The 15,950-nt window shown below is 50.6% G+C and overlaps 1 protein-coding gene across 9 annotated transcripts in view; it reads left to right on the plus strand.

The window, feature by feature from the left end:
- SLC12A4 (solute carrier family 12 member 4) overlaps positions 1 to 15,950 on the plus strand; it is a 24,689-nt gene continuing 8,739 nt past the window's right edge. The window contains exons 1-7 of one of the 9 annotated variants that reach the window (XM_036274127.1): positions 1 to 85; positions 519 to 553; positions 6,095 to 6,189; positions 7,663 to 7,794; positions 11,742 to 11,888; positions 11,974 to 12,028; positions 14,434 to 14,564. In XM_036274127.1, coding sequence (XP_036130020.1) covers positions 535 to 553; positions 6,095 to 6,189; positions 7,663 to 7,794; positions 11,742 to 11,888; positions 11,974 to 12,028; positions 14,434 to 14,564 — 579 coding nt within the window. In that variant the 5' untranslated portion in view covers positions 1 to 85; positions 519 to 534. Of the gene's footprint in view, positions 86 to 518; positions 554 to 1,143; positions 1,446 to 3,087; positions 3,132 to 6,091; positions 6,218 to 6,877; positions 6,942 to 7,662; positions 7,795 to 11,741; positions 11,889 to 11,973; positions 12,029 to 14,433; positions 14,565 to 15,950 lie in introns of those variants that run through there. The other 8 variants (XM_036274128.1, XM_036274125.1, XM_036274126.1 and 5 more) reach the window with 8 other exon arrangements.

Below are 15,950 nucleotides of genomic sequence, written 5' to 3' on the forward strand. Positions count from 1 at the left end.
TCAGAGGTTGGCTGGGAAGATATCACTGATTCTGATGTTCTAAAGCCCTGTGAGCCATAAAGGGGAGAAAAATGAAGACAGACAAGTAAGATGGGCTCTGGGTTTTCTGACAGAGAAACAGCTGAAAGGACACCTAGAGAGATAAAGATGTTAAATTAAAGCCAACTGTATAAGTAATCTGAAGCAGTGCTATAGAAAGTGAAAGAAAAGTTAAGAGCAAATAAGTAAACGATTTCGGTAAAGGAACCCCCAGGAAGTGAGACAGTAAAAGATAAAATTAAGGTGAAAGAATTTGGCTAAAGAATAGAATGCAGCCCTGGAGGGTTTGGCTCAGCGGTTAGAGCATTGGCCCTCGGACCAGAGAGATCCGGTTAGGTTCCTGCTAAGGGCACAGTACCTCCTTTGCAATTTGTCTCCCGCCCTGGTTGGGGTTGTGTGGGTGGCAACCAGTCGATGTGTCTCTCTCACATCTGTTTCTCTCTCTCTTTCTCCCTCTCTCACAACCTCTCTCCCTCTAGCTCTATCTGAAGATGAATGCAAAAATGTCCCTCAGGTGAGGATTAAAATTTAAAAAATTATAGAATGCAGCGTCCCAAAGGGGCAAAAGGGGCGGCGCGAGGGGGGATGTGTGTCCTTCAGTCCTTCCTACCTAGGAGGCAACAGCTTATGAAGAAGGGGACAGAATCCCCAGCTGCCTCCACCAGGAAGAGACTGAAGCGAGGGTCCCGGGGAAGGGGGGGACCTTCGCAGAGATGGGGTTTCTGGGGACTCAGAGGAGAGGTAGGAGACAGAGATGATGGAAATGGATAGGGGTTACGGAGAAATGGCAGGAGTCCCTGGGCAAGACTGGGTAGACCTCTGCGATCCTAGGCCGGTCCAGCCGATCTTTCCTCCACCCTAAGTAACGGAAATGTCACTGCGCGTTTACTAGGCACGGAGCCCAGAGCCTGCTCAACCCGCGCCCCACCTCACGTTGCCCTCAGGCAGCCCCAAGAGGTGAAAGCGCATTTCCTCATTTAACAAGTACAGCATCTGGGGCTCAGAGAGGGCGGTTCCTCGCTCAAAGTCACACAGCAATCTGGCCCTCCCCAGGGCTTGAAGCTACCAGAAATATTTACTTCAGAGGGGATTCTTTGCTCCGGGTCCCCCTAGGGGAGGAGCTGGCCCAGCCCGTCCTGCTCCCCGCCCCCAAGGGGCGGCCCGGGGGGCGGGCGGAGGAAATGAGCGCAGCGGGGAGGAATGCGAGCGGGAGGGGTGCGTCTGCCCGGAGCGGCTGGGACAGCTGGGCTGGCTGCCGGAACAGCGGCTGAGGCAAGGCCGAAGGTGTGCGATGCCTCACTTCACCGTGGTGCCGGTGGACGGGCCGCGGCGTGGCGACTATGACAACCTCGAAGGGCTCAGTTGGGTGGACTACGGGGAGCGTGCCGAGCAGGATGACTCTGACGGTGAGGGCGCGCCCTGATAGGGCCTTGGCGGGGACACGGAAGGGGAGCGGACCACGCACGGCCCGCACTCACGCAGACACCTGGCCGGATCGCGTACACGTCGACGCGGTTCCAACTTTTCTGTTTGCGCCGCCGCCTCCAGTGCCTCGCTCCTCGAGCGCAAAAACGATTTTCCAGGGCCCCGGCACGCCCGCAGTCGGGACGCTCTCCCCACCCCAGCTCCTCCCTTGCTGGCTGCGGGCGGGGGCTGCAGACGTGGCCGACTAAAGAGGCTAGGCCTTCGGGGCCCCTAGGCGCGTGAATAGCAGTGAGCTTACATCTCCGGCCCTTCCCGGCTGGGAGCAAAGCCGCTGCCAACCCTTCACCTTCTATGAACCGCCTCCAGCCTCTTCTCGCTTCGCCTACCCATTTGTACCTCAGCGCCTCTAACACTGAGACTCCCCTCCCCTCCCCCATCCCTGTGCCTCCCTCAACTCCCGCCTGCGGGAGAGAAGAGTGCGCTTGCTGAGGGGGTCTGTACATAACTGCCTGTGAGTGCACTAAGTGTGTTGATCCCCACTTAGATCTGTAGGTACGGTAGGCATCTGAGGCGCACTCACATAGAACCAGGCTTGTCTAGGTGTTTTATATGAATTAACTCGCTTAATCCAACAAATTTACCCCATGAGATAGGTCCTGTTACTCACACTTAGGAAGGAGTGACTGAGACAGGGAGCAGTTACATAATTTGTACCAGGGGATTCAAACCCAGAGTTGGAGACTCCAGCACCCTAACTCTTAGCCTAGGTATTAGAACTGGGTGTGAAGGTGAGCCCCTCCTCAGTTCTCCCAGGTGCCTGCCTCTCCCCATGACCCTTTCTCCATTTCCTTCCAGGAGGCCCCCAGATGGTTGTCCTTGCCAGGGCCCACCTTGGAGTATGAACACTGCTGAGAACATGTGTCTGCATGTATAATGGCATATGCATGTGTGATTGTGCTTGTGCAAGTGTGTAGCTGTGTAGTATCACAGGGTGAAGGTGGGGTCAGGGTAGCACATTTTCATGGCCACTTTCCTACAGGGGTGTCTATGATGAGAATGGTGATATGACTAATGACAAGTGACTGACTATAAAAAGATATGCAGAGAACATGTGTGTTGTGGCATGTGTCAAGTGATGTGATCTTGACCCAGCTCTGATCTGTCTGTGATGGTGACATGACTGAGATGACCCATACCTGATGTAGGTGATGGCTCTGTGTGAGTCACCTGCTGTGTGGGACAATGGCATAGATCAGTGGGATGGGTTGCTGGACATCATAAGATTTTACAGGCTTGACAGCCATGTTCATACACACACCCCAGCCCCAACCCTGGTGCCCTGACCTGCCCCAAACCTTGTTTCAGTGGTTAGAGCAGGAGCCAGTATCCCTGCTCTCTTTAGCCCTGGGAGGCTTTCTCTCCCAAAGGCTGGGCTGGGCTACATTCCTAGGATCAGCCTGTACCAGTGGGCAGGCAAAGCTGAACCTAGCCTCTGGCTCCACCTTGGCCCCTCACAGGGTGACTGGAGGGACCTGGAGCCACTTTGGCTGAGTCCTGCCAGGTCCCTCCAGGCTGGGCCAGCTCCTCCCACATCACCCCTCCTCCTCTTACTCCTTTTCTGCCAGACCTTGCCTGTGTCTGCGGTATGGGGGATACTCCACGCCCTGGTGAGTGATTATGACCCTTCTTGGTGGAGACTGCAAAGGGTTGGGGGCACAAAAACAGTGAGCCTCAGGTTCATCTCATGGGGTACCCCCAATCTGGTACTTGAATCTCTCAAGGCCTATACCTCTGCTCCAAAGGGTGTGTTAGAGGTTTTCGTACCCCTGGCAGATGCCTGTGTCACCTGGATACCCAACTGCAGCTGGTGCATTCACAGCTGTGCTACGGCCAGAAATACACATACTTGTACTTCATAGGCAGCCCCCAGGCCCAGGCCATGCTCTGGTTCACCAGGGATTTCAGGTGGTATCTGAGCAGCTTCAGACTGGCAGGCATGCCCAAACCTGCCCTGGAATTTTTGGAATAGCTGAGAGCAGTACAGACACTGCTTAAAGCATACTCCCATTTATATATATAGGATATATATATATGATATATATATATATATATCCCCACAGTCCCATGGGAGCTGTCCTTAAATGACGCTTTAGGGAATTCCAAGAAATGCCTACTGGGTGTCTGGCACCAGACTGTCCCTTTTCTGATGCATCTGGGCAGTTAGTTAGAAGAGTGGGTGTTACTATCTCTACTTAATAGAAGAGGAAGCCAAGTCAGTACAGAGAGGGTAAGCAATTTGCCCTGGGTCAAAGCAAGGGAGGGTCAGGAATCCAAGCCAGCCACCTGAGCACCAAGAGCCTTGGGTATGTGTGCCCTGGGGGGTATCCTATGATGGATTGGGGCACACATAGGATAGGATTAGGAAAACTGTAGCTCAGCTCCTACCTGGCTCTGGTGGATTCTGGGACCCAAATTTAGCCCTTCTTACTAATTGACCTTGCCTCTGAATCTCTCTGAGCCTTACTTTTCTTGCTACTAAAAGGGGGTAAATGATATCTACTGGAGAGTTGCTGTGAGGACTAGAGGCAATCCTTGAAAAGGCTCTGAGGTTTGCCCTGGTGTTGTGGACGAGGGTTCTGCTGAGTCTTAGAGGACCATCCACAGCCAGTTTGGGGGAACTGCTTTGTGCCTGGCTCTGTGTTCTCTGGATACTAGTTCAGTCTTCTAAGAGAGACAAGGAGACAATGGTGGGGCAGACTGAAGTAAATGTTATTAGAATAAATTATAATTTATTTCCAACCTACTTCACAAAAGGATCAGAAGAGATATGCCATGCCCCTCTTTGCAGGCTCCACCCCTTGGTGTCTTCCCAAAGGACTTACCCTCAGAAAGATCAAAACCATGCAGAGGAATGGGTCTAGGACTCTGAGATGACGCAGATGGTGACTGCCTCTAAGGAATAAATTTAGCGTGGAGATTCCTGGCAGCTAAGGCAGAAAGGGAAAAAAGATGAGCTCTATAGCTGCCATTTTCCAACAAAATTAAGCATTTGACTAACTCAGGGACCTACACACAGCCTTGTAGCTTGTGGACTGAGCTGCTTGGCTCACTTAGATAGTCCAAGTTCCTAGATGAGGTGATGTACTGTTTTCACATTCTGTTTTTTTTATCCTCATCCGAGGACATTTTTCCATTTTTTGTTCAGATTGCATGGGAGGGAGAGAGAGAGAGAGAGAAACATTGGCGTGAAAGAGACACATCGAGTGGTTGCCACCCGCATGACCCAACCAGGGCCGGAGACAAACTGCATCCGAGGTACATGCCCTTAGTGGAAACCAAACCCGGGTCTCTCTGGACCGCAGGCCGAAGCTCTAACGGGGGGGGGGGGGGGGGGGGGCAAACAAGCAACCACTTAGCAACTAGAAGAGGAGTACTGAGTGCCTTCTGCCTGCTTGATGGGCAGTTGGGAATATTACCTACTGAGACTAACAAGGGACAGGTTGGAAAACTGGGAAGAGTGCAAATACTGGGCCGCCAGGAAAATCAGCCAACCTTTGAGAGTTGAGGCAGGCTTTAAAAAAAAAAAGTGCATCTGGTTCTTTTCTGCAAGGTTTCCTTGGAGCTGAGGCACTGTCTCACCTGCCCTGGGGGAAGTGGACACTGATAGGCCACGCACTGAGTACGGGCAATCAGCCAGGATTTGGGGACAGGGAGGCCAACAAGTGGCTCCTGCTCAGTCCAGCACCCACCGAGCCCCGCTTTTTTTTTTTAATCCTCACCTTAGAATATTTTTCTCTTTATCTTCAGATACAGTGGGAAGGAGAGAAAGGGAGAGAACGAGAAACATCCATGTGAGAGGGACACATCAACTGGTTGCCTCCTGCACAACCCTGACCAAGGCCGGGGACCACACAACCCAGGTACATGCCCTTGGCTAGAATCAAACCCGCAACTCATTGGTCCGCTAGCTGACACTCTACTGCTGAACCAAACCTGCCAGGGCCAGAGCCCAGCTTTTAAATACGACCCCAGACAGCATCTTGTGCCCGCTTCCACTCTCTGGACAGCTTCCTACTTGCCCATCCTCCCAGCATGCCCCTAGCTGCCCTCCAGGAGGCCCCAGCGTGGTGCATAGTGGGGCAGCTAGCAGGCAGTCTCAGACTATGGCCGCAGAAGGTGCCTTATGTGGCTTCTTTTTTTTGGAGAGAAGCACCTAGGTGGGCCCTGAAGACACTGAGGCCTTGGCCCCTGTCACACTAGGTATTCCAAATGGGCTGGGAAAATGGGAGTGGGGGTTCTGCAGGCAGGCCAGTGATGGACTACGACCCTCCCGGCAGGCTCTGCCCCTCGGTGTTATTTGTGTGAGAGCTCCTGTGGCCTTCACAAAGGTTCCCTATGCTAGAGGAAATGATGCTCAGTGTTTTGGTAATTGGTCATTCTGCCAATACTGGCTCTTTGAGGACACTGGTGGGATTTGAAGGGGAAACTGAGGCCCAGCTTGCTAACACTGATCCCTGAAGTATTCCGCAGAGGTGATGTTTTGTGGGTTGGCCTGCTGGGGAACGAGCAATGCAGGCTGAGGACTCAGGAAGCAGCCTGTTACTGAGACACTGCCATTTTCTCTCCACAGGACATGGCAACCACAGAGAGAGCAGCCCTTTCCTTTGTCCCTTGGAAGCTTCCAGAGGAAATGAATACTATGACAGGAACCTGGCACTGTTTGAGGTAGCTGAGGAGCCATTTTGGGCCACAGGTGTGGTAGGCAGATGGGTGGGCTGGGGCCTGTAGGGTCCCAAGCCATCGCTAAACAGGCATGCTGGACAGTTGTGCCTCTTTATATATTGGCTCCTCCTCCAGTCTCCTTTGTCTCTCTCACCTTCTTGGCAACCAATCTGTGGTTCCCTTGGCACTTTGAACTGAAACTGCTTTCCTAGAGGCCACTTACAACCCCAACTCGTTACCACCTCCAGGGGTATCCACCTTTGACTTCCATGCAGCCCCTCAGCAAGGTGATCACCTCTCAGGATTTCCTTTCTTCCCTTCACTCTAGGACTTTTCATAGTCCATGATTCTTTCCTCTCTTGTGAATTCTTCCTTGTCCTTTCTGGTTGGCTCTTTTAACCCTGTCCCCCTCAAGTTCACTGAGGCCTGGTCCTTCTCATTGAATCTGCCCCCTTTCTCCACATCTGCACCTCAGTGGACACCTCTCTGGAAACATTCCCAATTTTGTGCCCCTGAACTATAATTTTATCCTTTTCAGACTCAAACTCAGATGTTGGATCTAGATTTAGGGGATGGTTTAGGCCTCTGAACTCTGACCCACACATTCAGCTGCCCTCATGGAAGTTTCATAGGCTCCTCAATCTCCACATGCCCCAAAAGACCTGCATCTTCACTTCTCACTCCAAACCAGTTTCTCCTTGTGTGTAGGGTCAGAAGGGAGCTGACAGATGGAGAAAGACTAAATGTGGGCACAGGTAGGTGGAGGCGTGGTACTGGAGAAGCCTCAGGAGCAGGGAAAGCCTAGACCCAGGTAGAGGTTGGGACTTCTGAGCCCTGCCTGACTTGGAAAGCCAGCAAGTTTCTGCAACAAAGACCTTGACCAGGCCCCATCTGAGAATGGGCTAGGGGGTCAGGATCCCACCTTAGATATTGAAGGGGAGCAAGAGAGACGGACCATCTAGAAGGATCGGAGTTTGAGCAAATAAGAGAGACTTTATTTGTCACAGAAATCCCTCTTTTGACTTCGTTGGTTGTCTGAAGTGACTAGGGGTAGCTTTGTTTGTGGGAGAGTTGAGGGCAGATGTGAGTCCCAGAAGCCCACTCATAGCTGGGAAGTGGCCAGGCAGAATAGGCAGGATGAAGTGTGCCATTCATCTGTCTGCTAGCCCTGCCCTGCCCTGCCCTCTCCCCTCTCCCCTGAGGCAGGTAGATTTCACAAATGGGTCAGTAGTGACTGTAGCCAAGGTGGGACAGAGAGAAGCAGCCACTGGGCTGAACCTTTGAATGCTGAATGCTGGGGTGTGGCACCCACACCTGCCTAGTTGGCTGGCTTGGGCTTCCCCAAGCAAGAGTTGGGATCAAGCCCAGGCCTGCCTCAGGTCTTGGCAAGGGCCAGAAGCCAGGCTGCTGGCTGCACATAGGTAGCCTGGTGCCAGCTGGGCTCATTGCCAGATTGCCCTGTGGCTCTGTTTACAGGAAGAGCTGGACATCCGCCCAAAGGTATCATCTCTTCTGGGCAAGCTTGTCAGCTACACGAACCTCACACAGGGCGCCAAGGAGCATGAAGAGGCTGAAAGTGGGGAAGGTACCCGCCGGAGAACAGCCAAGGTGAGCCTGTCAAGGGCAGCAGAGGGGCCACTCCTGGGAAGACAGACTCAACATGGAATTGGCAAGTTCCCAGGGAAAGTGGGTGCCAGGTGTGGTGAACATGGAAGATGGACACTGGGTACTTTGGGTTCAAGGAGTCTTCAAGGGTTGGGTAAGGAGAAATCCCTCAAGGGAGCATAGGGCTACAGGCAGTAGAGGGCCAGGAAGGCCCTCAGAAATGACAGTGAGGCCCTGGCCCGTTTGGCTCAGTGGTTAGAGCGTTGGCCTGCGGTCTGGAGAAATGACAGTGAGAGCAACAGCTGCCTTTACTCAGCCCTCTCTGTGCTAAGCATCACATCAAGCAGTGGGCCTGAGTTCTTGCAGGTCATCTCACAGCAAAGCTGTGAGGCAGGTGCTATTATTATCCCCATTTTATAGATGAAGAAACTGAGTGTCAGGGGGGTATTAAGTAACTTGCTTCAGATGACTGAGCTAGACAAGATTAATGTGTAACACTGGGAGACACGTGTATGGATTTATGTGATATGTAGTCACATATAGAAGGCCAGATCACTGGCATCTCATCAAGATGGATAAAGGTGTTACCTTTGAAATTAGGAACATGGTGGTCTCTTGGGGCTGTGTGACCTAGAACAAGTAACCAAAACCTTTCTGCCCCTCACTGTGTTGGCTTAATTGACAGACCACTCCAACAGCCCTTGGGTTCCTTGAGTGCCTGGCTAGGGAGTGATAGGTGCATAACACTGCTTCTTGGGACTTCCTGGTCCCTATCCAGGCCTCTGGCCCTTCAGCTCTCCTTTCTCCTCAGGATGACTTTGCATATCTTTGCTTAGCTCCTTTGTGTGAGGGGACTCAGTCTAACTAAGGGCTGGGGTCAAGGAGCCCTCCCCACCTACTGACTCCCTGAGTTTGGGAAGCAGCTGTGATTTGGAAGGAACTTGGTTGGCACTAGCTGTAGTATTCTTGCTAGAAGTCTGCACAAGCAGAAAGAGCTCTTGGTTGGGATAAGCTGTGTCCCCACCTTCAGACCTGCTTGTGAGTTTTGGGCTTTGCTGGGTGAGCCAAGGAGAGAGGATAGACCAGGTTAATATGCACCCCTCACCTTGCCTCTCTGGGAGAGAGATCAGCCCACACTTCAGACAGGGCAGCTGAGATCTTGAGGTCACACAGACCTGACCCCTATGGTATCCTGCTGGTTGTGATTTTGCGGACATTTCCTGGACTGCAGATAACAGAGAACCCTATCTCTGGCTATCTCTATTCAGCCCTTCATAGAGGTTTCAGCCTCTGAGAGTATTGCCTTCAGTGGGTAGTAGGATCCGTGGGTGTCTCTGCCCTGTCTCTTAAGGGCGAGTCTAGGAAGGTGGTGGCTAGCAGTAAAAGGTCCCTAAGAAAGTCTAGTGCACAAGTGTCAGAAGGAAGCCTGGGTTGGTGAAGGACCATAGTCCCTTGGCCTTATGAGGAACCTTTGAGGATGCTGGGTTCCAGCCTTAGTTTACCTGCCCAGCTTACCTGGCCCTAGAGTAAGGATGTGAGAAGATGCCTCTGTGTCCCAGTCCCAATAGTTTTTTCCATAAAGGAAAGAGGAACCTGGTCAAGTCTACAGTGAGTTAATAGGAAGTTAGGGATCTGGGGCCAATAAGCTATGGTCCTTACCCAGGGTGGGTTTGAACAGGGCCTCAGAAAAGTAAGGCTTAAAGCAGGAAGGGCAGCCCTGGCCAGTTTGGCTCAGCGGTTGGAGCGTTGGCCTGTGGTCCAGAGGGACCCGGGTTCAGTTTCCACTAAGGGCATGTACCACGGTTGCAGTTTGTCCCCGGCCCTGGTTGGGTCGTGAGGGTGGTGGCCACTCGATGTGTCCCTTTCACGTCGATGTTTTTCTCTCTCTCCCTCCCACTCTATCTGAACAAAAAATGGAAAAATGTCCTTGGGTGAGGATAAAAAAAAAAAAAAAAAAGGAAGGGCGGGCCTCTAATCAGACCATGCCAAGACCCTAAGCAGCCTCTCCATAGCAGCCACTTCGCTTTGGCTCTGGCCTTGTGAACTTCTGAGGCTGCCAGAGGTTATTTGGAGATGCAGAAAGCATTTCAGGCCCTACCCTTTCCCACACTTCCTTTTTTCCAGAGTGACTCAGCCTACAATTGGGGTGGGGCTGGGAGCTGCCACTATGCAGTGGGTGGTCCAGGTCCTCTGAAAAGGGCTTAGACAGAGCCCAATGAGGTATATCTGACACCTATACTATGTAGGACAATATTTTTAGAGAGATGGGGAAGGGGGAGAGATGTGAGAGAGATACATTGATTAGTTGCCTTCCATATGCACCCCAACTGGGGATTGAACCTGCAGCCTAGGTCTGTGTCCTGACCATGAATCAAACCTGTGACCTTCTGGTGCACAGGAGGATGCTCCAACCAACTGAGCCACACCGGCCAGGGCTATGCAGAACAATTTGGGGATCATTTTTTTTTTTTTTTTTTTTTTTTTCTTTTTCCTTTTTAGAGAGAGAGGAACAGAGAGGGAGAGAGAGATAGAAACATCAGTGAGAGAGAACATTGATTAGCCACCTTATGCATGCCCCCCACTGGAGATTTGGCCCATAACCTGGGCATGTGCCCTGACCGGGAATCAAACCAGCGGCATCTTGGTGCATGGGTCGATGCTCAACCACTGAGCCACACCAGCCGGGCTGACCATTTATTCTTACACGGGCCCTTCTGAGGTCCTTTAGGCTGCACGTAGATCCTGCCCCAGACTTGGGCCCTTCGGAATAGTTTCTGTGGACACATAGCTCTCACTCCCACCCTAGCTCTAGGACAGCAGGCTTTGCTAAGGCTCTGGTGGAAGTTCTTAAAGCCCCACTACCCTGGGCTGCACTCATGTGCGATTAGTTCTTCAGGAGGGCAACTGCCCTGCCTCTATGCATCAGCCTCTGTCCTGGCCCCCTGGCTGGCGCCCACTCTGCACTTAGATAGTTGAGAAATCTTGCCTATATATGCCCACTAGACTTTCTTCACCTGCCCTTCAACCTTGAGTCTCTATGTAGGATTTTCCCAACACACTATTCTAGGAGCTTTCCAAATAAGGGGTTGGAGAGAGGAAAGGCCAGGGACAACTTCTTAGATTCTGGCCTGGGGCCTGGCTGGTGTGGCTCAGTGGTCGAGCGTCGACCCATGCATCAAGAGGTCACCGGTTTGATTCCCAGTCAGGGCACATGCCCAGGTTGTGGGCCCAATCCCCAGTGGGGGACATGCAGGTGGCGGCCAATAGATGTTTCCATCTCTCCCTCTCCCATCCTCTCTCTCTAAAATTAATTTTTTTTTTTTTTATCCTCACCCGAGGACATTTTTCCAATTTTTGTACAGATAGAGTGGGAGGGAGAGAAAGGAAGAGAGAGAGAGAGAAACATCGACATGAAAGGGACACATCGAGTGGCTGCCACCCGCACGACCAACCAGGGCCTGGGACAAACTGCAACCGAAGTACGTGCCCTTAGCGGGAACCGAACCCGGGTCTCTCTGGACCACAGGCTGATGCTCTAACCGCTGAGCCAAACCGTCCAGGGCTAAAATTAATTTTTTAAAAATGTTTAGATTCTGGCTTGGGGGACATGGAGCCTGCTGGGTGAGAAAGGGGATCCAAGACAGACCTCTCTTTCCACAAGTTTAACAGAAGAGAGGAAGGGAAGGGGACAGTACCTTGAGGGAGAGGTAAAGTTCAAAAGTCACACATACCTTCCCAGTCCCAAACTTTCTTTATATATAAAAGTCAACAAAGACATCCTTACTGTCACCCCACCCCTGCATTCACCAGGACTCCACTCAGGATGCCCCTCTCCAACTTGTTCTCTGTAGAAAACCCTGGGGACTGCTGAGTGATTGGGGCTGGCCTTTCATGGTGCATCTGGGCCCCCCCTGATGCTCTATGTCTCCTGCTCCCCTCTTGCTCCATAGGCGCCCAGCATGGGCACCCTCATGGGGGTGTACCTACCCTGCCTGCAGAATATCTTTGGTGTGATCCTCTTTCTGCGGCTGACTTGGATGGTGGGCACAGCTGGTGTGCTGCAGTCCCTCCTCATTGTGCTTATCTGCTGCTGCTGTGTGAGTATGCTAGCTGGAGCAGGGGCCATGGCTGCCCTCAGAGCCTGCCCACCTGAACTGCTCACTTAGGCCCTACTTCCCACAGACCTTGCTGACAGCCATCTCCATGAGCGCCATCGCCACCAATGGAGTGGTTCCAGGTGAGTGAGCACCATGCCTGGCCTGTTGGGGGTAATGGGCCCAGAATCCACCTTAACATACCCAGGAATTTTCATTGCATTGCTCCTGCTCCCAAAGCAGTTGTTTGGTGGGGTCTTAGTCCCTGAATCCATGACAGTTGTATCCCTTAGGAGTATCTTTGCTTGGCAGAGTTTGAGATACTGTTGTGTTTTCTTTGTTTGTTTTTGTTTTTAAAAAGGATGCTGGGGCCTTGGCTGGTTTGACTCAGTGGTTGGAGCATCCGCCTGCAGACCAAAGAGTTGCGGGTTTGATTCCAGCCAAGGGCATGTACCTTGGTTGCAGTTCATCCCTGGCCCTGGTCAGGGTCGTGTGGGAGGCAACCAATTGATGTGTCTCTCTCACATAGGTGTTTTTCTCTCTCTCCGCTTTACATTCTATCTGAAGATAAATGGAAAAATATCCTCAGGTGACGATTACTAAATAAATAAATAAATAAATAAATAAATAAATAAATAAATAAAAAGAGTGCCGGGGCTGACAAAGAAGGTGATGGGGTACACCTGGTGGCCCATGCCAAGGAGTCTGGCCCACACTGTGGATTATAGGATAGATAGTGCAGAGGGTTTTTCAGCAGGGATGATGAGATTGGATCTGGTGTTCAGAGACCCTGTTTATTTATGTATTTATGTATTTATTTATTTATTTATTTATTTTTTATTTTTGGTACGTGCCCCTAGCGGGAACCAAACCCAGGACTTTCTAGTCTGCAGGCCAACACTCCAACCTCTGAACCAAATTGGCCCGGGCCCTCTTTATTTATTTATTCAACCATGTATTTATATCAGTATGGACTCCCAGATACTTATTTTATTCTTTGGATAATAATCTAGTACTTCATTATTTATTTTGTTGCTCAAACTGTTCCACTTTGGGTGTTTAGCTATTCAGTTTGGCTCCTGTGTCTGTGTCTGGATCCTTTTTTTTTTTTTTAATCCTCACCCAAGGATATGTTTTCTTAATTGATTTAAGAGAGAAACATTGATGTGAAAGAGAAACATCAATTGGTTGCCTCTTGTACATGCCCTGACCAGAGATCGAACCTGCGACCTAGGTACGTGCCCTGACCGGGAAGCAAATCCTCAACCTTTTGGTGTATGGGATGGCACTCCACCTAACTAAACCACACAGCCAGGGCTGTGTCTGGATCCTTTTTTTTAAATAACAGTTTTATTAGAATTAGGATAATGGGGTGGAGGGAGGCAATATATGTTTACCCATAAGAGGGTTTGAAAGTGCATACAAATGTAGAAAGGAAAATTGAAAGTACCCTTAAGCCCACCATCCTGATTCATAACTATTGGCTTTTTGGTATATGGTCTTAGAGTCTTGTAAGGTACTAATACATTCTTGTTCCCAAACTGTGTGTGTGGGGGTGTGTGTGTGTGTGTGTGTGTGTGTGTGTGTGTGTTTCCCAACCGTTGGAAAAACTCTATTTGTGTGTTGCTGTTTTTAATAGGATTGATAGGATATTATCTAATTTGTGTGATTATTTTCCTACTCTCGGGTTCTACTTTTTCACTGTTGCATCATTGTCATGAACAGCCTTGCATATAAATCTCTGTTCACACCCTTGGCAGTTCCCTTAGGTGAGGGTCCTGGAGGTAGGATTACAGCATGAAAGGGATTAACCTTTTTAACGTTTCTTGATCCCTGTTTCCAGATTTCTCACCAGAGACGTTTTATCAGGAGCAAATTCATCTAGCAACATGGGATCACTTTTGTCCCCTGCATCCTTGTTGGCCTTGGGGCCCAGTGTTGACTGTCAGTCTTGCCAGGGGCGTTAGATTCTCTGGACCGCAGGCTAATGCTCTAACCGCTGAGCCAAACCGGCCAGGGTGCGGCCAGGGCTTTTGGGGGACATTAGATTCTGATGGAAGCACAGACTCAGGGCAAGTAGGTCAGCCATGGACACTTACCATGTGCTGGCCCTAAGGACAAAGAAATAGACAAGGCACAGTTCCAGTCCTGTTCTGGAGGGATCAGACTAATAGACACAGCCCTTGGGAGGGGTGAGGTGTGCTGAGATAGGATGCATCCAGCCAGAGGAGGCTGTGGGGACTGGCCTAAGTGTAAGGAGTTAGGGGACAGTGGGCCACTTAGGCACTGCTGCAAACCTAGAACTGCCCTACCAAAGTTGTCATTTCACTGGCCTGTGCTGGGTGTTTGAGTCAGATGGGAGTGGGGTCCAACTCCAACCTGGCCACTTACTAACCATACAGCCTTAGGCAAATCTCCCAACTCTTCTGCTCATCTGTAAATGGGAAAATTTATTCTTGTGCCTCTGGGTGGTTATGAGAGGTTATCATGGAGGAGATGCCCTTGAAGAAGAACCAGCCTTGACTTGTGTACACTTTCTCTCTTGTAGCTGGGGGTTCATATTTCATGATCTCCCGCTCACTGGGACCAGAATTTGGAGGTGCTGTGGGTCTGTGCTTCTACCTGGGAACAACGTTTGCAGCAGCCATGTACATCCTGGGGGCCATTGAGATCTTGCTGGTGAGTCATGCTAAGCCCTGGCCAACTCTGGTCTTGTCCAAACATTTCCTTTCCTGTAGGCCTAGGCTACTCATGCTCCCCTCACCTCTGGCCAGGTTCTGGGGCTTATAATGTGGGAGGCCTCCTTGAGGGAGAAAGGTCTTTGCTCTAGCCAGTCTCCCCTCATTGCCAGTTTGGGCTAGACCCGGAAGGGACCTGACCTGGCTGCCTTTACCTTGGTCCTAGATGTTCCGTCCACCCAGGTCCCATTTTAGCCATGGCAGATGATCTGTAAACTATTGCATTTAACTCAGTGACAGATCTTGATGGTGATACAGAGCCTGCCTCCAGAGCATGTAGGGGCTCTGGCCAGGTCCATCTGCTTCCCCCGGGCCTCTGTGCCAACGCCCTTCAAATCTACCTTGTCCTTGTCCCTAAATCAGGGTAAGCAGCCACAGGACCCTGTTTAGAGGTCAATGTCCCCTTCATGAGCCCATGTGTATTCTGACTCAGCTTCCCACTTCCTACTGAACTGCCCTAGCTGGTGGGAGAAGAGGTGGAGGAGCCATGGGATCTTGGGGGATCCAGACAACAGGCAATGTTTAGAGGAACTGCCTGGCTATTTCCTGTAGTGTGGACCCTGCTCCTAGACCTTCTGGGTTTTTTGTTTTGTTTTGTTGTTTGTTTTTATATTTCCCACATTCCTACATTTATTATTTGGGTCTCTTCTGTAAAGAAAATTTGTCCTTTCCCCCATTTATTTATTTTATTTATTTATTTTTAAGTAATGTTTTTATTGATTTTTTAGAGAGAGAGGAAAGGAGAGAGAGAGAAATAATTGATGTGAGAGAGAAATGTCAATTGGCTGCCTCCTGCACGCCCCCTACTGGGAATCGAGCTTGCAACACCAGGCATGTACCCTGACTGGGAATCCAACTGGGACCTCTCAGTCCATGAGATGACGCTCAATCCACTGAGCCACACCAGCTAGGCTCCCCCATTTACTTATTTATTCAACCATGTATTTATATCAGTATGGACTCCTGGATATGTACTTTATTCTTGACTCACAATCCAACTCTTATCAATATTTATTTTGTTGCTCAAACTGTTCACTTTAACTGTTTAGCTATTCCAGTTGACGGCTGTGTCTGGATACTTTTTACTTTTAAAATATGTTTTTATTGATTTTTTTTAGAGAGAGGGGAAGGGAGAGAGAGAAACATGGATGTGAGAGAAACATCAATCGGCTGCCTCCTGCATTCCCCCTACTGAGGATCAAGCCCACAACCCCGAGCATGTGCCCTGACCAGGAATCTATCTGGGACCTCTCAGTCCATGGGACAACGCTCAATCCACTGAGCCACATCAGCCGGGCTGGATCCTTTTTAAATAACAGCTTTATTA

This window comes from Molossus molossus, unplaced genomic scaffold, assembly GCF_014108415.1.
Source record: "Molossus molossus isolate mMolMol1 unplaced genomic scaffold, mMolMol1.p scaffold_m16_p_21, whole genome shotgun sequence".
NCBI lineage: Eukaryota > Metazoa > Chordata > Mammalia > Chiroptera > Molossidae > Molossus > Molossus molossus.